The sequence below is a fragment of the Cyprinodon tularosa genome, unplaced genomic scaffold (genome assembly GCF_016077235.1).
Source record: "Cyprinodon tularosa strain WSP-4 unplaced genomic scaffold, ASM1607723v1 ctg124, whole genome shotgun sequence".
NCBI lineage: Eukaryota > Metazoa > Chordata > Actinopteri > Cyprinodontiformes > Cyprinodontidae > Cyprinodon > Cyprinodon tularosa.
The window spans coordinates 768,649-792,887 of NW_024038048.1; the positions used below are offsets into that span (position 1 = coordinate 768,649).

Sequence of the window (24,239 nt, forward strand, 5' to 3'; positions counted from 1 at the left end):
CCAAAAATAAGATAAAAATACATTTGAATATTGAAGTACAGCAATAGACTGCTGACGTTAGGGACTGGCCCCACCGTGACCCTGACAAGGACTAAACGGGAGAAGATGGATGGATGGATGGATGTATGGATGGATGGGTTCAGAGTTCATAAAAAATCTGTATATGATAAAACAAAAATAAACTAAGTGAATTCCAACAATATAAAAAAATATTTTACAAATATTACAATAACGCTTTCATGGCTCCAATTACCCATACAGTAGAATATTGTTTAGCAGCAAATGGAATATAGGAATAGCAGTTGTTGTTTGTTTAACACATTTTTTGTTATTGCCTTGCCTAATTTGATTAGTAGCTCACTTTTCTTGGTTCATATATGGATGTTATTCAGCTGTGAACTCCTCTGCAGTGAATATCTCTTGTAAAAGTATCTCAAAGTCTACAATTACATCAAACCAATGTGGTCAGAAAAAATATCAGCTTAGCAGGTTGATAAGCTTTCCAGTTCTTCTTGCCTCCCACTGAGCAAACCAGCAAAATAACTTTGCGGTGCTCTACTGCATGATTATTGTAATATTTTGCTGTATGTCAGTATATGACTCAGCTTTGATCACATACTGTGAGCCATAGCTAAGATTAGGTAAGAGACTGCCATCATAAACCCCTTCTGCGCTGCAATATAATTAATTCCTGTATCAGACTGTGTGCAATGGATTAATTATTGAATGCCTCTCAGCTGGATGGAATGGGCTTGCTTATCCAAGTGATGATTGCGGACTTATATTAGAGAAAGAAAGTTTGAACAGCTGGATCCATCTTACAGTCCATCAAGTGGACTCCAAATTTCAGCACAGCTAGATGTTGTTTTGGCACAATGATGTAGATACACTTTGTGGATTGCACAGATGTTAAGTTAGTCTGAACTCCATAGAATGAATATGCATTTCACAACAAAAGAAATGCTCACAGTACTACCAGATTTTACCACTGACTAATCTAGAGCTGGAGTTACTTACTTTTAAATATGTTTATAGGTTTAAATTGGTCCAATGTCAGGTAAAAGAATAATATTGGCTTATATCAGCTACCCGGTAGTAGCTTCTGTCTATAGTTAATGTAACCCATTTGTTAATGTTTCATGGATAACGTGTTCTTACACCTATTGTTATTGACTATTTTTCTCAGTTTAAAGGTACAGTGTAGGATGCTCTTTTTCTGAGTGGATCATCATATTAAGTGGTCCTCCTAATTGTCAATCATTCCAGTGATTTGTTTACACAAAGCTGTGCTACATGCTCGTTCCCATTTTCCCTTAGCGGTGGTGAGTCTGACATACTGTAGTGGAAAATTGGAAAATCTTCTTTTGGAAAGTAAGCTTGTATGAGCAATGCAAACAGCAACTTTTAAACAGAGTGTGCACGAGGAGAAATGGGCATATGCATGCTCTCACAAGCCTTTGATAGGCATTCCCTTTCATGAGTAGGTACAGGGTTTTGCACGTGCATTGTTTTTAAAGTGGAGAGTACGCGGCTTTTCAAAAATTCTCGAAAATCCTCCAATATACCTAAAAGGTCATATAAATTAATCAAATCTTTTTTCTTTTTTTTTTTAAACACAACATAAGTAATAAAAGTATGTATGATTCATGCTTATATCATAACAGGGCAACATTTGTATCTTTCCATTCTTAAAGATGCAATATCAATATTGTATCGGACATAATAAAAGCTATAAAAGGACACCTCTATAAGCTTAAATGGATCCTAGTGTGTGCTAGATAAATATACAAATAGTTAACAATGAGTATGCCAGAGGTTTTGGACTCCAAAAACAAAACTGCTCTTTTTAGATGTTGTTGATGATTAATTTGGAAGCTCCTGGATTACGTAGCTTAAGTTGTCCGGTCACTCCCAAAAACGTTCTCAATTGCTCCATAGTTTCTTCATAGTACTGAGGATAAAGGCTAACACTTTACTTTTCTGGCTTCTCAAAGTATTTGAAATAGTTTTGCCATTATAGAATGATAGATGCTAGTTATTTTCTTCTCATAATTTCTTATAGTTTCCTTAGATTGTTGAATAATTTGATGCCTTTTTCAATGTGCTTAGCCTTCTTCATGTTGTCAATCTAAGTTGAGCTTTTGGAAGTAAACTTTGGTTTTCAAATTTCAAAACAGTTAATTCATGATTTACTATAATCAACAATTAGTTGAGTTGTTATTTTCTTTTTCTTTTTTAGACATGGCTGACCTAGATGTTTTCTTTTCTTCTAACAAATACATTTGAAAACATGTGGATATAGAAATGTTGATACTGCATAAGTCCTGGCCAGGATAGCTAAAATTGCCACAGGAAAAATATTATTGTCATCCTTTTAATGGTGTAAAATTAATGATTTCTGATTGTTAAAAATTACAACTTGGATAGTGTTAAAACATGCTGACATGTGTAGGGCTTTGGCATGTTCTGAATATTCATTAAGGTTTCTAAGGTCACCTTTATCCGCTCATGTATCGAACGCAGAGACACCTAAGTGAAATTAATGACTCCTGTGCTTCATCATGGTTATGAAATGTCGTAGTGAAGCAACAAGTACAAAAATTATAAGGTCATTGGTATTAAGCTTTATGACTGAGATGGTGATATAGATTCAGATGCTGTATGTAGCCATCAGTAGGTTCCCCTGTGTAAACTGTTATTTGCAACATATAAAGCACGAATGCTTAATAGATTAGAAATTTGTGCAAGCCTGCTATTTATAGCCTAATATTGTGGAAAAATAGCTATTTTTTTTCATTTCAAGTGCATTAGAATATCAGTTGAATTGTTGAAATGCTGCAGAAAATGTTTGCTAAATTTAGTTGGCATGTTTTAGTTAGAGACATATAGCGAGTATTTGATACCTGGTTTTATCATTTAATAAATCAGCAGCCAGAAATTTTTTTTTTTCCATGAATCAGATTACAAATCGATATGTATGAAGTCATGTGTGAAAATCTCTGAATGTAGATGTAAATTGTGATGGATGGGAGAGCTACTGATGTGGAGATTCTGTCCCTCAGAGTGTAAAAACTAATTTTCTATGTGATAGTAACTTTGCTTTTTTTCCCCTTACTCCTTTCCCTGTTCTTTCCTCCGTTCTCCTATTTTTTTCTTCAGGACCAGGAGCTCTCCAGGGGCGAGGGGCCGGTTTACATCCAGGGATGAGTGCCAGCTTGTGCATTTGGGTTTCCCTCTCTGCTGTTCTTCTTGTGAAAGTGTGAAGCTCTTGTTTGTTGGAATCATCCTCAAACACTCCCTGGAAGCCCAATTTCTTCTTCTGCTCCCTCTTGTCTTTCTCTCTCTCCCCGCTCTCAACTGAAGGAAAACGGAAATGAAATTCTTTAATTACGAACCCATCACTGTGAACTAAAAGAATATGCATTATTTCAGGAGCCATTGAATCACTGCATCAAACACAACTACTCCCTAGAAATCCCCTGCACATCCTCAATTCAATTATAGTATATTCAACTTAGTCACAATATCCCCTTCTTCTGTTTCTCTTTCACACATAGAATTAGACCTTTTTGCCTTGCAGACTTGTCTGACTTGGTTCTTCCCCCTCCAACCTTTGTTTTCTCCCATTACTCCAACTGAGGTGATGTTGATATAAAGTGTATATTAATGGTGATGGTGACAAATGAGAAAATAGATAATCTAACAACTGTACGGTCATTTATATAAGATAAAACACAGACTATTGACTGACCTACAATGTTTGCCTTATGGAAATGATACATAAAATCACAATATTTCGGTGGTTATGTATGGAAATGATAGTAATGATGTGATACTGGCTGTCATGTGAAGTTTCACCCTATGATCACACACTTAAACTGAGTGACAACATCTATGTTTTTTTTATTTTTATTATAGTTATTTCTTATTTTACCAGTGTAGCAGTGAAGCTGCTATGAATGATGTCAAAATGTATTAAAAAAAAGGATGGGTGGTGATGGTGTCAGTCCCCTTTATGTAATTCGGGGAGGTTTATACTAAGTTTTCGCATGTAAACCTCACTACCCAGACCTTTTTAAGCCCCCCCTCCCCTCCTTGCCTCTGTGTTAAAAGTGCTTTGTGTAGTTGACCTTCATAATGCTAAAGTGTTCTCCGCTGCTCATCAGTCCTTTACCACCTGCCCTCCGCTTTTCATTTCACCACTGTAAATATATGCAGCACAGAGGCCATGTCTGGGACCAACTTCAGATGGCCCCCCATGCAAGATCTTAAGTAAGCCTCAACTACACTTAAGTCTTCTGAAGCAGAAAGAGACTGTTCACTGAAACATCTTCTGTTTCACAGCTTCTGCAGTTCCATCCACTTTGTCGCTTGTTGATAGCATGTACTGGTTAGAGATGTTCCTGTTGTAAGTCCATACGCTCCCTTTCCCTTCCTGCACTGTCTGTTTTTTTTCTCTGCAAGGTTAGCTGCTTTTACTACTTACTTTTTTGGTGTTAATACTACTACTACCGATGATAATGATGATGCTGATGATGTTAATAAGTATTTGAGTAACAATGAATAGTAGTAATTCCATGCAAGGGAGAAAAAATGAATAAAATATGACGTTGATAAGTTGTGAAAAAAGAGAAAGATTTTCTACTTTGCTCACACACATCGGACAACTTCAATGAAGATATATATAAAAAAAAAATGAAAAAAAAAAAAAAAAAAAAGGTGTAAAGGTTTTGAAGTGGTGTGGTCTATTTCACCATGACGGGCTTTTTAAATTTACTTTTGAAACTGTTTAAAGGGGTCATTTCATCCGTGTCCTGGAGTGGTGGCTGGTGATGTAATTTATAATTTGTAACAGTTTATGCGTTTGACTCTTTCTGTGATGCTTTTACCTCTATCAAACACACATTTACACACATCTGTCCTCTTCTCTTTGTGCGTCCTCTACTGACCAGCTATGATAAATGATTTGGATCCATGTTGGTCTCTAGTTGAGGCTGTAAGTCAGTTCTTGTTCTGCCAGACCACAGGGAGATAAAGATGTAATTAGCCATTACTTGTGGCTGGGTGAGCGAAGGAGCTTGAGCTCCACCTGTCCTTTCCGTCGTACAGTTATGGCCACCATAAATCAAGTTCAAGCCTAAAACTGACAAGAATCCTCTTAAAGGACACATCTCACAATGGTGCACAGCCACTACCATTGATGTGTACCTGTGACTAAAAACCCTGTACAGCACAAGCAGCGAGAGGAAATCCCATATTGCATCATGTCTGAATCCATTTCTTGCGTTCAGCTCACATTCAGAGACTATATGCAAATTTGCCATAAAAGTGTATATCGAGGGATGAAGTTACCCCAGCTGAACCCTGACTATTACAACATGACAGGGGAATTACTCAATACTGAATCAAATGTGGAATGTTTTTCTTTTTCTTGTTGTTGTTTTATTTTATTTCTTTATCAAATCAGCAATAACTCCTACTTTTGGTATTTAATGGATTTCCATCATTGTCAAATCTGTGGTGTATTATCTAAAATGATCTGCCATTAACAAGCTCTATCAAAAGTCTGTTGTTGTACTTTTCCTGTATACAGTCCTCGGAAATGATTGTGAAGCTCTGTTAAAATGGCCCTTAATCTAGGACACTACATGTCGTTTCCTCTGCAGTGTATCTGGGTGTTAAAGAACACATATTGTGCATGCAATTACTTGCTCCCAAAACAATGATGGATTCCATTTCAAGCACAATAGCAGGTCATTTGGTCTGTGACTCATTTATTGCTATATTTCTAACCTCTTACTGTCTTTTATTTTTATTTTTTTATTTTAAACTCATGTACTGTTACACGTCAGCTTTCCACTGAGGATTTCAAGCGGCCCATAACATCTGTATGTACATAATATGTTGTTGATAAAGATAAAAAGAAGATAAAAAAAAATGTGGACAACAAAACAACATGCTGTCATGATTGTCAAAGTGTGTTTGGAAATAGCATGTCAGTAATTATATATGGGTGGATTTTGAAAAAAAAAAAAGATGTCAGATTATCTCTATTATGTATGTAACTTTCAGTGGTGGAAGGTCTTGAAAAAAAGGTACTGGTCTAAACAAAAATCTGAACATCTTAATTGTCAGTCTGTGTTTACACATACATTTGCTTTATTGCACCATATGGCATGTTGCATTAGGATTAACAGCTTGGAAACGTAACTCACTGAAGGTTTTATCAATTATCTGGCGACATTAAATCAAATATTTTTTTTTGCCATTATTCTAGAGTAAGACCTTTTACCATCATTCAGTTCAATAGATTTGATTTAAGAAGAAATTGCAAACCATCTCTTCTGAAAGTAAAATCTAGAGATTTCATAACAGCAAGTGCTTACTGCTGTTTTTATATCTTTTAATTGCACAGTATTGACAGTTTTAGATAAGAGTCAATGGAAAAGTTATAAGCTGCTTAAATATTTGACTAGATGATTTTTTTTTTTTTTTTTTGGTGAAACAGAGATTTTAGCTGTAGAGAGGGTTGTCAAGCTGGAAGATCCCTGGGGTGTAAGATTTAAGAGTAGATGAAGTTCATGCTGAGAAAGCAACCACTCTGATAATCCCCTGGGATGAAACCTTGACAATGCAAAACCAAAAGCTCAGAACCAGAGGGAGTTTCAATGACACTAACCAGACTCTGAACTCTTCATTGAGGGAAAGAAGACAGACAGGCATTCATAACACTTTTCCAAACTTGAGCGCCATGGCCTCCCCCAGGGGAAGGTGTAGCACATTCTATTTATGCTCTCACAATGTAATATGAACATCATTAACATAGCCTTGATCACGAATTCAGTCTGGCCTATTTCTAGTGTGTAAATAACACCCCAACTGGGGTGCAATGAGTTTACAGTGATATAAACAAGACAATTCTTCAGTCCTTAATTACATTCAGCATACCCTGATGAGAAAGTGGTGATTGGCTCCTGTAGCTGGTTATGATGATCTATTTGCAGAGTCGTTCTTAATAAGAGGCCATGTTGTTTGCAGCTCTAAACACTTCAGTCTGTCTACAGTATGTAGCATTGTATTGCACTTAATCGCTTTACTTTGATTAGCTGACTTTTATCTTAAAATAAACCAAGAATTTTAATGCATTTTTATTACCTTACATTTGTTAATTATCTTGGTGTATTTAAACATTGCAGGAAGTGGATTGTAAACAATTAATAGCAATCGTACAAAAAAAGGTAGTGTAAATAGTGTCTAAATTGTCCGTATAGAAGTACTGTACTAAAATGTTAAATGCATACTGTAGAAAAACATAATGTACTGTAAGCTTAGCTAAAACAACATGTATACATCTTATAGTTCAATATATTGCAGAAGGCTTAAAGTATAGGCCTTTCTACAGAAGCTTTACTGCTCAGAGCAAACCCTGGAATAGACTTTCAATCCTCCACACAATAGTTAATCAATACATCTGACCGAACGGCTTTGAAATAGAGCAATATCTCCCAAGCCACAGAAACTGGATTGATCAAGTGTCTATAACCCAGCCTTAGAGCAAAGAGCATAATTCATCATGCCTGATACAAGACACCCCTAATTGCACATTGATTTTAGACCCTTTTCTGAATCTATTTGGGCAAGCTGTAATGTCAGCTTGGTAAACTCTGTACTGAGGAGCAAGAGTCTGATCCAGGGAAATAAAGAAATAGTCATTAGTTTCTCATTTCAAGTAAATGCAGCTTAGTATTTTTATTGTTTGCTTTGGTACATAGCGTTTCTGTAACGTGGCATATGCAATTTATTGGCAGGACTATACAGACTTAAATTATGCTACTATGGGGATAATATGCACAGAACAAATAAATTATATGTATCGCAGAGCCTCACAGCATCTAGAGGCAGTATACTACAAGGATATGCTACAACAGATTGATAATTGCATATGAATCAATATCATTATTCCAAATCCCCTGCTCATGTCCTTTACTGCAAAGCACGTCTAATTCCCATATATTATCCCAATCATCCATTGTTTACATGCTATCCGGAGGCCCATTCTCCTCTCATGGGCAAACTCAGTGTTGCAAGTTTATTAAGAAGCAATCCAGTTTCATTATAGTGGCTAATGTATGCACTCGTATACAGCTTACTAGCTGTCAATGATACTAGGAAAAACTGCATGAGATAAATAGAGAGACAGACAGACAGACAGACAGACAGACAGACAGACAGATATATATGTAGTCACAGATGGTATCTTGTCAATCACTCACCTCTCTAAGAGGAGAAGCATCCGCCTAATTAACAGTATGCCGCACACCAATGGCTGGGCAACAGCAACAGTCAAGCAGCACAAAGCAGGAATCTCGCCCACTACGTCTTTCCTAGTCATTAAGTCGCCCACCTCCCATCTCCAACACAGAGAGAGCACCATTACTTGGCCTCTGTGAATAATCGTCCCACGCTCTGCATTTTCCTTGTCAATCAACCAATGGGTAAATATTGTTCACAATGCTGAGGCCTGACAGAGAGGAAAAAAGATGGATTTTTATTTTATTTATTTTTTTACCGTTATTTTTGTGCTGATTAATATTGCAGCTATGTTTCAGAAAAGCTGTTATGTTACAAACCTAGCTTAGGCGAAGTCACATCTGCAGGATAATATGCTGGAATCTAGGATACATGAGAAAATAGGAAGGGCGGCTCTGTGCCTCGCGAAGAAATTACTGCTGGGAATAGAAAGAGAAAAATGTCTCATTTGGAAACTAATAAATTTTATTTGAGAAGTCCAACTGTGTATATTTGCTGGAATAAGCTGAGTAGGTGTTGAATGTGAAACCCATCTCTCCCTGTTCCTCTCCTTGTCCATCTCTATCCACACTTTCTTTGATTCCAGAGTCTGTTTTTGTATGCAGATGATCTGTAAAAAAGGGTCCCCAGCCCTTCTTTTTTTTTCTCAGATTCACCTACTTTTTTGCTGTTTTTGAGGATACATTGAGAAGAACCTAGCACAAGTACTGAAGCGTTGCATGTTGAAGTGTGCATTATCCATTAGTAATTTCAAGGGCCTCGTGTGTGAGCAATATGTGTGCATCTGCGTGTTTGTTTTCCATTTGAGCTCCACTGGGCAGATTGTTTGTGTCTTTCATAACACACACACCTGGATTGCAGGTCTTATTACATTCCTAGAGATTGTTATCAATGTAAACAGGCAAGAAAGAATGAAAGGAACAAAACATTAGTTTTCCATCCTGAGACTTGTTGTTCTGTGCTGTATAGTGATGATTGTATTTTTTTCTTTTTTGCCAATCCTGTCTTTTTTACCTTTATTAATTTGCTGTTGTTTTTTTTTTTTCAAAATCCACAAAGTGGAAAATGATATCAAGTGGAGGGAGATAAAAAAAATAAAACAATTTTGTTTTTAACATAACCTATTTTGTGTGTTTTGTTGGCGGAAATGAGGCTGAGGCTGTGATTCAAAACAGGGTTAGGTCAGCTGGTTGCTGCGCCTTACTTTTGGCTTCCTGCTGTGATAAAAACCCTCTGATTTTGAAGCGTTAGCATTGTCGTTTTTGAGTTGTTGTTGTTTTTTTGTGTTTCTGTTTTGCTGTATTAAATGCCTGACATGTCTGGTTTAATAGTTCACTTTGATATTGGGCTCACATCACATTGTTAATCAACAGCAACGGTCTGTGGTGAAGTAAATGAAGGATCCTTAGTGCTGTCAATATTTTTTTATGTGAAAATTATGCCTGTTGCCACATGTTTGGTGTTTTATTCGAGATAATACATGCTCACAGTAGATTTTATCAACCAAAAGACCTCTACCCTTGCCAATTTTTGAAATTCTCTCATTAACACCCTTTTATATTTGAAGTTAGATGATCAAATAAGTAAACAATCACTATAGAATCTAATTTGGTCATAATAGCACTTTGTGTAAACACAAAGCCTTAATTAATTATTTATTAATTGTATTAATAGCAACTGAACTTCTGTCAACCAGAAAACTCAATCCATTTCATTGTAAGATATTAACAGAAACCGGTAAATTGGGAGTGGAGTAAATGGTAAAGTAAAATTCAAAATATTAAAAAAGAAAATCCTGAAAAGTGTGGTGTATTTCAATTCAGCTTCTATGAGCTGATTGTATGGTACCAGTGTTATGATGGCATATAAATACAAAGGAGCCATGCAAGGGACATGGAGAAAAATACTACAATCCTGCGATCCTGCAAACATTTTTCAAAATCCTAACTTACTTTTGCAGGATCCGGCAATATCATTGAAATATGGGTCAATTCTGAGACGCACCAAACAGCCAATGCAATGAAGGACTCTCATCTGTGGGGAACATGTTTTGATAGTTATTTTGTGAATGGGCTAAATAATGAACATCAAATCGGTGCTTTGGCAGAAGATGTGGTTTTCATAACTGCAGTCAAGCGGTCTACAGATGAAAATGATGATCAAGCCAGCCCTTAGGAGGGTGTTTATCGGTCATGCAAACACCATAACACCATTTCCTTACTTGAGAGCATCTGTTGGTTTTCCCTTAGTTTCCAAAATTATTAAGACAAGACTGTATGAAAGAACCCTGATGTTTCTCATCAATATTTGATTTAAAATCTCAAAATTAAAATCCTCCATAATCTCACTTTTTATATTGAAATTTGTTGACTGTTATCTGAAAATAAATAAAAAGTGTTTACTGAAAACATTAGCAGCAACCTTGATTAAAATAATGATCAAAACATAGATTTTGGAGGACTTTGATTTTGAAATTCTGAATCAGAAGTTGATAAACTTTGGTGAACAACATCCAAAAGGATTCTATTTTCACCTACAAGTGAGAGTAGTAATGGGAAACGTGTTTGGTCTAATAGTTTTAGGAACTAAGTGAACTATATTTACTATATTTTCATTCTGACAAGCAGACATTACCTTTTCAGACCAGGCAAATATTACTGCTATAATTCCCTACGTTAAAACCACCTAAAAACCCTGTGATGGCTGTTTTAACAGCACTTCTGAAAGTGTCTTCAACCAAGTGCCAAGAAATAAAATCTATCTATCTGGTGTTGTGTGTAGTGACAAATTTCAACACTTAAGAAATATTGCAGGATTTTGAAATTTGTCTAAATAAAGTTTTATTGTATTTTTTTTTCACCATGTTCTTGCAGGGCTTAGTAAAACTGAGAATTTTGCCTGTTATTTGCAAAATAGCTCAAGATCAGTCACACTGCATGGAGAGAGATGGGACAGTTATTTTGAAGGTATGCCACAGATCCTAAATTTGATTTACATTTGAACTTTGACTAGGCTATAATGGTAAATAGATCTGCTTTAATTCAAATCCCTCTATTGTCCTGCCGTAAGGGATAGTCTCTTGATGGGGGAATCTGTGATACAGAAATTTATTTATTGGATCCTTAATTAGGCAGCATGCTGCAGCTTTTAAAAACATCAATATCAGAACCCCTTTGGTGGGAATATCTAGAAAAGAATAGGTCTCATATCATCCCATGCAGACAAAATTCCATTTGAAACCCCCAAGAAATCATGCAAAAAGGGCCTATTATTTTCAACTTTAAACATAAACAGTACAGGAATAAATCAGTAAAGGAATTGTCTCTGTAAAGTGCCTTTAAATGACATGTGTTGCAAATTAAATAAACTGAGTTGAATTGAAACTGAACTGAATCATTTATAAGACATATTTCAAGGAAAGGATCTGAAACCCTTAATCAATTATGTGGCACTGATAAAAAATATCACCAAATAAAATCTTTTTCTTTCCATATAAAATTTAAGATTAAATCAGTGCAGCACTTTCCCTTGTAATAGCTAACCTCCTTAATCTTCAACCCACAATAATTAACAAAACCCTACAATTTCCGATGTAGATTTGTCTACATCCACGTTTGAGTGAATTTTGCACAAACACTCTGACACATCACCATACTGTCTGGGAAATTTGACTAGATGCTCTCTGGCAATGTTCATCTGTTTAAGGCTTTTGAATAAAAGAATGTGAAGACATCAAAAATGTGGTTCATCACAAATGAGATGAAACGGAAAAAGTATGAGCATGAACAATAAAAAGACTTTAAACATAGATATGTGTTTAAACTTTGCAGATTTTAATCTTGTGGAGAGGATCTTTGTAAAGAAAACCAACAGAAAAAATTCCTACTGGTATTTTTTCTTCAATTATTAAAATCATCATTTACTGGCTTAGGTGTATTTCCTACCACCTTTGCAATGGTGGCCAATAAGTACGGGGATGCTGGCCCAGGTTTAGTACTTAATCTAGTAAAGGGTATTTTAGAGCAACCCTAGGTTGGGCCAATCGACCACCATGCCCTCTTTTCTAGCATGCTACTGTAACCAGTATTTTAGGAGGTGTTGGGTCCTCGGTTGTAAGATTTTTGGCCAACCAAGTTGTATTTTAAAGTGATCAAATATAAGCTATGCGAAGTTGAACTTGAAACTGTTCCGGCCATGAGTGCTACAGAAGGTAGGTGCCTCCCTGGCTGCAGGTTATGCCTTGTGTCTGGTTGTCTGAGACTGCTGCAACCTACTAAAACCAGGTTCCAGCGTACTTTGCTGCCCTTGGGTGCTGCACGTTTCAGACCTTCGTCTGTTCTTGACACTCTTGCATTTTTGCACCTAAATGTGACAAAATTTGCCAACATTAATCCGCTTATCACAACAAATATGACTGAAGGTCATACACATACCGGTTACTTTTACAGCAATGAAGAATGTCAGATTTGATACTGTTGCTGTCATCCATAATAAAGTCAGTCATCCAATTCCGATTTCATCTTTAGAAATCCTTTTTTTTTTATCAAGCAAAGCTGCCATGGCAAATGTAGGCAAACAGCTTCTCTGCATGGTAATCCTTAAATGAACACAGGACATGTAGTTAAAAAAAGAAAAGAGGGTTATTGTCCTTAATTTATTTTTAATAAGGCGGCACCTTTTCACCTAATTTTTCCATATTTTTGACAAAAGGGTTGCAAAATCTTATAAAAAAATTGACTCAGATAGAGTGAGGCCTTAGAACTCCAGACTTGGGGGCCTTTTTTAATTATTTTATGATTATTCTATTTTATGTCTATATGTATTATTTTTTTCTTAATAATAATAATATATATATATATATATATATATATATATATATATATATATATATATATATATATATATATATATATATATATATATATATATATATATATATATAAATAAAACAATCATGACCATGATGAAAACAATTCATCACAACATTTCTGTCTTTTGTGCATCTAATCTGTCTGTCAAAAATTGAACAATCAACAATGCTGTGCTGCATCATATTCTTATTTAGCTCTGCTCTCCACCACCTTAGGGTGGCAAAAATGTTAAAGACAGAGTTGGTGGGTGTAGAAAGACCTTTAGATAATAATATGATCCATCTAAAATAAAATATGTATTTCTTGTAGAGACAGACAATGGTTAGGATCGACAGAAACATGGATGGAAAATTCCAAAGCTACATCTTAAGGCTCTGCTCTGATATTCCTACAAAGGTAAGATCATGTTACCTTCAGGCTGAGGTTTGGTTGGCTGCTTTAACATTAGTTCTTCAGTTTTGTGTGTCACCATAGATTTATGGGTGGAGGGAAAGTTTAATGCCCAGCAAAGTTTACCTCCTTGTTTATATTTTGTTGGCCTTTCAGTTATAGTGACTAGATGTCCCCATTCTCAGGGACAGTGCACATTTTAGATAATTTGTCCCAAAAATAAACTGCCTCAGATTTTAGCATTTTATGATCAAGGAAAATCAGGCCCTATGTAATTTGATATTACGTTAGCCGGGGGTAGGATGTTGTGCTACAGCAGGGGTTGTTATGGTAACAGAAGCAGAGGAACTTTGGGGTATTTTTTCAGAGCTAGTTATGAGTGGGTTTGATCATTTATCACTATGATTTGTGAACATTGAGTTTCACACTTTGTCTTCTGTGTTTGAACATATGTGAGTTCCTCATAAAAATAAAAGAGTCAGTGAGAGAGAAACTGAATGAGGCAGAACTGCATGAATGGAGAATGATGAGGAGGGAGAGATAAACATCTGATTAGATGGTTATTTCTTCTTCAGCTTGAAGCTCAGAGTAGAGAAATGCTTTTTTTTTGGGCTAAATATAGTCATTTTGGGGATTTCATCAACTGAAGATACAATCAAAGAATAAAAAAACAACAACAATTTAGTTAAATACTGTGGATGGATAAAGAATAGGATGAAATGCATAATATACACTATATTGCCAAAAGTATTTGCTCACCTGCCTTGACTCACATATGAGCTTAAGTGACATCCCGTTCCTAATCCATAGGGTTCAATATGACGTCGGTCCACCCTTTGCAGCTAGAACAGCTTCAACTCTTCTGGGAAGGCTGTCCACAAGGTTTAGGAGTGTGTTTATGGGAATTTTTGACCATTCTTCCAGAAGCGCATTTGTGAGGTCGCACACTGATGTTGGACGAGAAGGCCTGGCTATCAGTCTCCGCTCTAATTCATCCCAAAGGTGTTCTATCGGGTTGAGGTCAGGACTCTGTGCAGGCCAGTCAAGTTCATCCACACCAGACTCTGTCATCCATGTCTTTATGGACCTTGCTTTGTGCACTGGTGCACAGTCATGTTGGAAGAGGAAGGGGCCAGCTCCAAACTGTTCCCACAAAGTTGGGAGCATGGAATTGTCCAAAATGTCTTGGTATGCTGAAGCATTCAGAGTTCCTTTCACTGGAACTAAGGGGCCAAGCCCAGCTCCTGAAAAACAACCTCACACCATAATCCCCCCTCCACCAAACTTTACACTTGGCACAATGCAGTCAGACAAGTACCGTTCTCCTGGCAACCGCCAAACCCAGACCCGTCCATCAGATTGCCAGATGGAGAAGCGCGATTCGTCACTCCAGAGAACGCGTCTCCACTGCTCTAGAGTCCAGTGGCGGCGTGCTTTACACCACCGCATCCGACGCTTTGCATTGCACTTGGTGATGTATGGCTTGGATGCAGCTGCTCGACCATGGAAACCCATTCCATGAAGCTCTCTGCGCACTGTTCTTGAGCTAATCTGAAGGCCACATGAAGTTTGGAGGTCTGTAGTGATTGACTCTGCAGAAAGTTGGCGACCTCTTCGCACTATGCGCGTCAGCATCCGCTGACCCCGCTCCGTCAGTTTACGTGGCCTACCACTTCGTGGCTGAGTTGCTGTCGTTCCCAAACACTTCCATTTTCTTATAATACAGCTGACAGTTGACTGTGGAATATTTAGGAGCGAGGAAATTTCACGACTGGATTTGTTGCACAGGTGGCATCCTATCACAGTTCCACGCTGGAATTCACTGAGCTCCTGAGAGCGACCCATTCTTTCACAAATGTTTGTAAAAACAGTCTGCATGCCTAGGTGCTTGAATTTATACACCTGTGGCCATGGAAGTGATTGGAACACCTGATTCCAATAATTTGGATGGGTGAGCAAATACTTTTGGCAATATAGTGTATATATTCATATGTGTATATATGGCTTTTTTGAATACTACATGCTTGAATTTGATCGTTTTGTGTTATTAACTTAGAGATAGTAAATATGTTGGAAAAAATCTACATCAGGGTAAGACTAGTCAAAACCATATTGAGTTTTCATTTAGCAAAACCTGATTAAACCTTAATCAAATTACTTAATTGAGACTTAAACTAATGAGATTTTTTATATTTTACACTTTATTTTTCTTCAGTTTATCAGGAAATAATTACCTTTTGCGTATAGCAACACCTGACAAGATATACCATACCTTGCATGTATGCAATATGTAAATATCGTAGTGATGGGGCTGATGTTAGCACCTCCTAACAAAGTTGTGAAAATTATGAAAAAAAGTGCAAGATCCAATGTGAAAAGCAGAAAAAGATAGACTCCCAGAGCAATGAGACTTGGATAGAGCTGGGAATACAGTATGAATGTTGGTGTTAACTGAAACGGTAGCTAAAGCTGCAGAGGCATTCAGAGGCTGCTGCAGAGTTGATGGATGCATGAGTAAATGTAATAAATACTGATAGTAGTAATAACAATTCTATTCTGTGTCTGTATGGTCTGTGCAAAGGACATAAATTCTCATAATAATTATTACCTCTTCGCTATGTTTGTTTGTATTTCCTGTGTTCTTCCTTAGTATTATAATAAGAAGCTCCCGGAAGAATTCACTTAAAGTATTTTAATTTTACTTGGCATAGATTGGTTTGATATCAGTTGGTCTTCAACTGAGAAGAGCTGTAGTTTTACCTCTCAGCATAGCAGGAGGGATGAGCTTGGTAGACTCTATTAAATAGTTGTGGTCAGCTAGCTTCCACTATACTGCTGGCACGTAGCACAAGGATCTGTTTATGCCTGCTCATCGCACCAGGTACTTTAATTCTATTGAGGCTCAAGGAGGATTATTAAAATACACCATCAGGGCAGTAGCCTTGTGTATACTTCCTTATTTTATCATGATCAAATTATTTTCGTGGCCTTTATTGTAAAAGTGTAATGTGACTTTGCCCCTTTGAAGATAAAAATTAACCCAATTCGTTGATTATCTGTGGTGCCACAAAAAACAAAGCATTTCCATACATTTTAAATGAACTTTAACATGTCAGCCTTTCTTGATAGAGCTTTTAAATCATAACAGAGTCTTAGATTTACAAGATGGTCAACACTCCAAATACTTAATCTGGGAAAATATAATAAAATTCCATGCAATTTTTTACAATGTTTCTATTTTAGCATTCATTATCATAATATTATTTAATAACTGCCTACAGTTAAGCACAAGATATGCCTGTAAGTTATCTTCATTATAATGCAGTTAAAATTAATTTTTTTTTGTAAGTAAGCAAGACAGTCTGTTACACTTTTGCATTATTTTATATACCTTAACATTAAAAGAGAAAGAAAGTTTTAATACTATGTTCTCCAATGGAAATCCTGTAGGTTGGGCCGTCCAGCAGCTCTTAGATGTGTCCCTTGCCCTTCACACCTGAATCAGATAGCCGAACTGCCTCTTTAGCAGAAGTCAAGCTCTACCAATCTCTGCTGATTAGCTAATAGGAAAATGTGTTGAATCAGTGATGCATCTAAACATTGCAGCACACCAGCCCTCCATGACTGGAGTTTGAGGTTGCTGGTTTAACCGAATCATATTAATATGTAATATGTGACCATAAAAAAGCTAATTATCTAGAAGTAGACAAGTGTGCAGTTGAATTTAAAAATGCTCAAAATGACCTAATTTTATATGTAAACTCAGATATGAGGTTTGCAGAAATCCTTTTAACTCAGATCCAATTTTTTCCTCAAGGTTATTTCCAGCTTGTTAAGTTTGCAGATATTTTCATCTATAACTCATGCAGTGTATATTGCATTGAGTACATATAGTGGATGGACACATCATTAGTTAGAACACAATTTCATAATTTTTGCTATTTTACCTGTTTTGCTACATTTGTAATAAGTCTGTTTGACTTTCGGAGTGCAGGGTTATTGTCTTAATGCATCGGCAAGGAGATTTTTGTCCAGTTCTCGTTACACTGTTCTTAGTGGACAATTTATTCTTGAACTTGAAATAATGGTATATTTCTCGAAGTGGAGGCCAAGTTAAATTTTCCTGATGCTCATACGGCCATGTTAAGCATCTAAAGTTTTTGCACAAGAAAACATTTCAAAAAGTCTAAATCAAAACAAAACTATAAACAGCTGAATTTTTAGGGCTACGATGCAACAAAATATTGTTTTTGTGTCATGCAGACATTTTTTTTAAAGATTTTTTTCTCTTAAATAAACACCGTGATACCTTGCACCTAAAACGTCCCTTCTCTAAAGGTGTACAGGCTAATCTAGAGGAAAAATAGCAACCTGCAGAATAATAATAAATAATCGATTACTTACTGTTGCATTGCGGTTTATGTCAGGAAACAGGCAAACGGCCTATTTGTCTTCCAAGAAACTGAGGTATGCAGTTTTTTACCCCATCGGTCACTGAGATGCAAGTTTGTGCTGAGACATGACCTATTAATGAACCATCAGCGCTAACTACTGGGTGACGGGTAAACAGAAAAGCTGAGATCATTACAATTTGATGCTAAGCACGATTCAGATTTCACTGATAGAGAGATTATCTTACAATTCAGAAGTGGAGCAAGACTGAACAGCAGTATGACAAAACAGGTCCATCTGTGGTGGCTTAACCACACTGCAAAAAAAACAAAAAACAGGTCAGTAAAGGAAATTCACTCTGCTCTAAATAGTTTTAGTGTTTAATTTGAAATGTTTGATTATGTTTAAATAAAACCTATGTTTATGTTTAATTTTTAAATATGCACCCCATCTTTTTCCTTATTATTTTTAGCAATTTATTGAATATTTTTTGTCGTAAATCTTTGGCCTTGTTGGCAACAAAATAGATGAAGTAGGAAAATCTAATCATTAGTGCAGAATGATTTGTTTTGCTATGCAGTCAAAATGCTTGTTAAAGGGGATTAGTTGATTATGTTAGAGATTAATCCGATTCTAATTTGAATCCATTCCAATTTCGAGTGACCGCCCCATGTTAAATATTGATAGTCAATTGATGATTGATTACTTCATTGTTTACATAACCTGTTGGTAGATGCTGAAAATTACTTTTCATATTTTAGCGTTATTGAGACAATAGTTTCTGCTATTAAAATCTTAAGAACTACCCAGTAATCTTAAAGGGGAACACCGGTTTTTTACATTGGGCGCTTGATTTTATGTTATTACATCATGTTCTACTCACCCATATTAGTTTTGTGTCATTTGGAGCTGTTCTAAAGATATTCCATTAGGTTAAATCCAAGTAACGTCTTCCTATGGCCAACGACTTGAAGGCACAAACTGAACTGTTCATAATTTATTCTTTATGGTACGCCAGCATTCATAACATGTAGGCAAATCACTGTCCACCAGACATCCGCGGTTATATTATATTTATATTTTTTTAAACAAAGCGGAGTGTGTATGACATCATCCGCACGCACCGGCTACCATTCATTTATCCTGTCTGCTGAACTGCTGCTAGTTTTACTCACAGGCCTGGAAGATGTCAAGTGCTACTACCACAGATGATCTCGCTCTCTATATGGAATTGAACGATTCAGATTAGCTAACGAATGAATATAAGGGGTAGAGTATAGCCGCCTGTGGCCGGGGCTGCCTGTCAAAACTCCAGTCCGGCCTCATACACATACACACTCTGCTTTGTTTCAAGGGGCCAATGTAAAAAAAACGGTGTTCCCCTTTAAGGTACCTAAAAAAAAAGACATTTTACACCGAAATAATTAATTCAGAAATAAATAATGTTACATGTTAAAAATATTTAATGCTGTAATAAAATGATGATGCAGTCGGACCTGTTGTGGCTGGTGTAACCATGTAAAAATCATTTTTGTTTCCTTCAACAGTGCCTGTTTTTTTGTGTAGTTGTTGTTTATTTCTTTACTTGTTTTGCCCTGAATTCTCCTGAGATATTTTCTCTAAAATATTTCAGAGAAGAGATTTTGTGTGCAAGTCATTAAACACTGCATCACCTCTTCATCGAGAAAACCTCCCAATGAATCACCCCTGCACATAACCTATTTCTTTGATCCACTGTTATATTAAAAATGGCCCTTACTGGGATCCAAAATACATACTTCATCCTAAAAAGCAAGTGAGTTAGACAGACACGTCTTGCCCCCTTCCATTCCTGGGAGTAACCCAGGTCTCTCTTAAGGGCTACAGCCTGAGGCTCCTTTAAAAGAAGGAAAAGGGTGGGATGCTTTCCTGTCTGAATCATGAGAAACTGAGATCCTGAAGAAAGTTTTCAAAAAAAATATGGTGGGGAGGTGGGAACTTCTGCATTGCTATGCTCAGCTAAAAATGGAAAAGAACATAAAAGAAAAAATCTAACCTTTCTTTCCTCTCTCTTCTATCATGGTATCAGAAAAGGTGAAGCTGCAGTTTTAATCAAGTCTTGATAAACATTAGAGCTAAGTTGTGTAAGAAGATGTCCTAAATGTCCATTGATTACATTACATTTTTCTTATATTTACAACCTGAGAGTTATCTTTCTAAATATGTATGAGACAAATGAATTTTTATATTATACATTATAATTATTTATCTTTGCACCATTATACCCTAATGCCTTTATAGGGAGCAAGAGCCAGGATGAGAAAATGAGACTCAAGAGTGACACGATTGGCGCTGCGGGTAACTGCCGGCATGGGAGCGCTCAGAAACACGGACAGTATTCAGTATTCACACATAGCTGCAGTGGTGATGCTGTTCACTATGTGACGGTTTACCACAAGACCACAGATTTTATGATAGCAATAAGCAACAAGTCAAGCAGGTCTTCTACTGCTACTACTGAAACAACCTTGGCTTCCTGTATCAAAGCTGTCCAGGCCGCTCATGCAGCATCAATGGACGTCATATCCGTTCGACTGCAAGGGAAAATTGGGCCCCAAATTGCAGTGTATAATGCAGCAAAGCCTATTCAAGGCAATGGAGAGATACGTGGGTGGGCTTATTGGTTTGTAACACTTCAGTCATTAGCATTAAAAATCTGTACAAGCATGTGTGTTCTTTCACAATTCTCTGCTTTATTGCACTTTTTGTATATAAATTGACAGAACCTCCTCTGCCCTTTTTAAAAACAACTTCCTTATCATTTCTCCTTTCCTTTATAAAGACTTATTAAACTGTTCATGTTTTTATTTAAAATAGCCTATTTTTAAAATTGCCTTTTAGCTCAATGTTATTGCTATAGAAATATTTCAATATTCACAACTTTCACTTTGTGTCCGGACCCACAGGAAGTGTGACTCCCTTCCAAGGCAACATTACAAATCCCAGTTTAACCCTCGTCAGTTCACCTTAGAAACACATTTAAAGTTTTTGTTGTCAAAGTACCTTGTATAACACATTGTATTAATGGCTCTGTCTTTAGGCCTGACAGAAACACCCGGAGGACTGAGGGTTAGACGGTATCCTCTATCTCTCACTGTCATGCTAAGCGAGGAGGCAACCCTGTCCTGTCATTTTAACGTCGGGTCCCTTAAGTATCGGGTTCAGTGGTTCAGAATGAAGCCTGAAAAGCAGCTCATCCCCAAGTCACCAAAGCAGATCTTTGTATAGAAGAATCAAACCTCGTCTCTGGTGATCACCAAGGTGACACTGGAGGATTGTGGGTGGTATTACTGCGAGGCGAATATCCTACAGAAAGACCCAGAGCTGGGAAATGGGACCAAGCTGCTCATCTTGGGTGAGAAACAAATAGTCTGTTTCAGAAATAAGCATGGCTGCAATTTATTAGGCTTGCCGTGTTTAGGAGATGTTGCTGTGCTGGTAATTATGTCTCATTTGTATCCTCTGTGCACTAGAGCAACACTGTTTAGTGTGGCCCTTACGAGGGCCATGCATCACAGTGAAAAAAGAAACGACTGCGCTCAATCTATAAAAATTCAAGTCGCGAAATTCCCTTTGAGTTCATCTTTTTGCCTGAGCAGTTTCATGACAGATCTAGAAATAATCACCCCAGCACGAATCGCTGTGCCTTGTATTGATCTTGCCCCGGGAATTGAAACTCGCCAGAAAACAAGGCAGGGAGGGATGGCCAAATTATTATGTGGAAATCCTTCATGCAGAAGAAAAGCTTTCTTTTGATTTCCCCTGGATGTTGTCCCTACCGAAAAGCCTACTTTTTTTTTTTTTTTTATCAGTTTTTAATATTTTTTATAATCATTTTTCTGATGTTCTTTTATTCTTCAGTTGGTTAACATTTATGAGTTTATTTGTTGTACGTTAGGGTTTTTCTATTTATTGTTTGTCTAAACTTGAGGGAAAATAAAGAGATACACAGGCTTTCCTCCTGACAAAAACCTTTTTGCGTTTTATCAATAGACCAACAAAAGGCACATAATTGTAAGCTGGAAGGAAATGCTACCTGGCTTTTTTTTTTTTTTTTTTTTTTACAGATAAACATCTAAAATATATGATCTCAAGGTTGAATCAAGAGAAAATACTCCACAGAACCACCATTCATATCATATCATGTCTTCATTTCTGGCAAAAATCTTAAATATTTAATCATTTTATTGCAATTATTTCTAAGAGATACAAAGTTTTGTCTGAAAGTAATAATGTACACAGACAAGAAGATAATTCTGTACTGTTGCCCGTACTTTCTACAAAACAGCCATATTTTATTTAGATTTATTTAGAGTGGAGAGTGTCTATGAGCAGCCACAAATCACTAATTATATATTTATATTGATTTTGAATAGGCAAGACTGATATACGTGTGCTTTGATTTAAAACCTTTCTAGTATCTCTTGCCGAAGCTATAGTGATTTTGTGCTGCTGTAAGTGTAACATTAATCTCACTTACAAGTTTTTTACATCTCTGAAATACTTTTTCAAATAGGATTTGCATATTTTAGTCCAACCAGCTTCAAATACATTTAAACCAGCTTCTCTGTCTATGCTGAATGGAAGCATTTCCACAGGATGATGTTGCTATCGTATATTTTATAATAGCGACAGTTTGGTTACGATCATGTACAGTTTTAGTTTTCCACAAAGCACTTTGCTTAGAAGCCTAAAAGTTTATAATATATTAGTATGATGTTAGCAAGGTTTGTTGAGTTGCCATGAGTTACATTAAAAACCAAACCCAAAGCTGTAGTGGAAAAAGCTTTGGGTTTTTTCAGTTTGTCTTCCACAAATTTGCACCTGAAAAAACTGTGTAATTTTACTACACTTTACACTTTTTGATATATATATATGTATATATATATATATATATATATATATATATATATATATATATATATATATATATATATATATATATATATATATATATATATATATATATATATATATATATATATATATATATTGGATCATTGGATTCTTTTTAAATTGAGAACAGAATTTAAAATCCTCCTTCTGGTGTTTAAAGCCCTAAATAACCAAGCTCAATTTTATAACAGATATAAACCAATTGTTCCATATGTTCCTAACAGAGAACTTTCCTCTTAATCTGTAGGTTTAGTTTTGGTCCCTAGAATTTCTAAAAGTAGAATGGGAGTCAGATCTTTCAGTTATCAGGCTCCTCTTCTGTGGAACCAACTACCAGTATTTGTCTGTGAGACATAAAACGTGTCTACTTTTAAGGTTAGGCGTAAACCTTTTTGCTTCAATAAATCTCATATTTAGAGTGGCTCATGTTATCCTGAGCTATCTCCATAGTTATGCTGCTATAACTTTAGGCTGCTGGAAGATATAGGGACCCATTTTCATTATTCTGCTTCATTCTACTTCTATTGTTCAATTTTACACTTTTGTTAGTTCAAAGTCTAATTTTATTTTATCACCTCTTTTTCTCACCATAGTAGCTACATCTGGCCTGGCTCTTTTTAGCTCTGACACCATCCTGAAAGGAGTTATCAGCTGGACTGCTATGGTAAACTTTGATTATAAATGATAGAGTTTAATCTATTTTTTCTGTAGACATACCTATGAGCTCAGTTCTTACTAGGGGTGTAAATCACATCCATAATGGCGATTCGATTCAGTATCGATTTCCTGACCCAACGATTCGATTATTTTTGATACTCAAGAATACACCACGATTCGATTCGATTAATCGATTAATCGGTTAAATTTATTTTTTTTATTATTTTTTTTTTTTACACCTTACAGGCTAAACAAAGTTTCAAGTTTGAAATAAATCAATGAAAGCTGTACTATCATTATGCATTTTCTTGAGAAACAACAGCAAATAACAGAAGTAGAAAAGTTGCATCAAAAAATACTGCAAAAATACTGCACAATATCAGTGTAATGAGTTCAATGCAATACCTCGGCTCCAGAGAAACTGTCCAACATATTTTTTTAGAATGTAATAAATATACTCAGGAAAGAGAGATGTTGCGTAGAGAGTTAGACAGGAATAAAAATAAACTAGATATAAGGGAATTGTTTCAAAGGTCATCTGGGGATGTAGTTTTTGGTAGTATTTTTAATTTTCTAAGAAGAGCGGGTATTTTAGGGAGAATATAATAGTTTGTCTGGTCCATACTCCATTCTGGAAGGTGGCGGTAATGCACCTATAAGTTGTTTGCCAACCGCCATTAAAAA

The 24,239-nt window shown here is 36.2% G+C and overlaps 1 protein-coding gene across 1 annotated transcript in view; it reads left to right on the plus strand.

Annotated features, from left to right (window-relative positions):
• iglon5 (IgLON family member 5) overlaps positions 1 to 9,425 on the plus strand; it is a 184,077-nt gene extending 174,652 nt beyond the window's left edge. The window contains exon 8 of the mRNA XM_038276327.1: positions 3,160 to 9,425. Within this exon, the coding sequence (XP_038132255.1) occupies positions 3,160 to 3,263 (104 nt within the window). The 3' untranslated portion in view covers positions 3,264 to 9,425. The remainder of the gene's footprint in view (positions 1 to 3,159) is intronic.
• Positions 9,426 to 24,239: the final 14,814 nt, after the last annotated feature.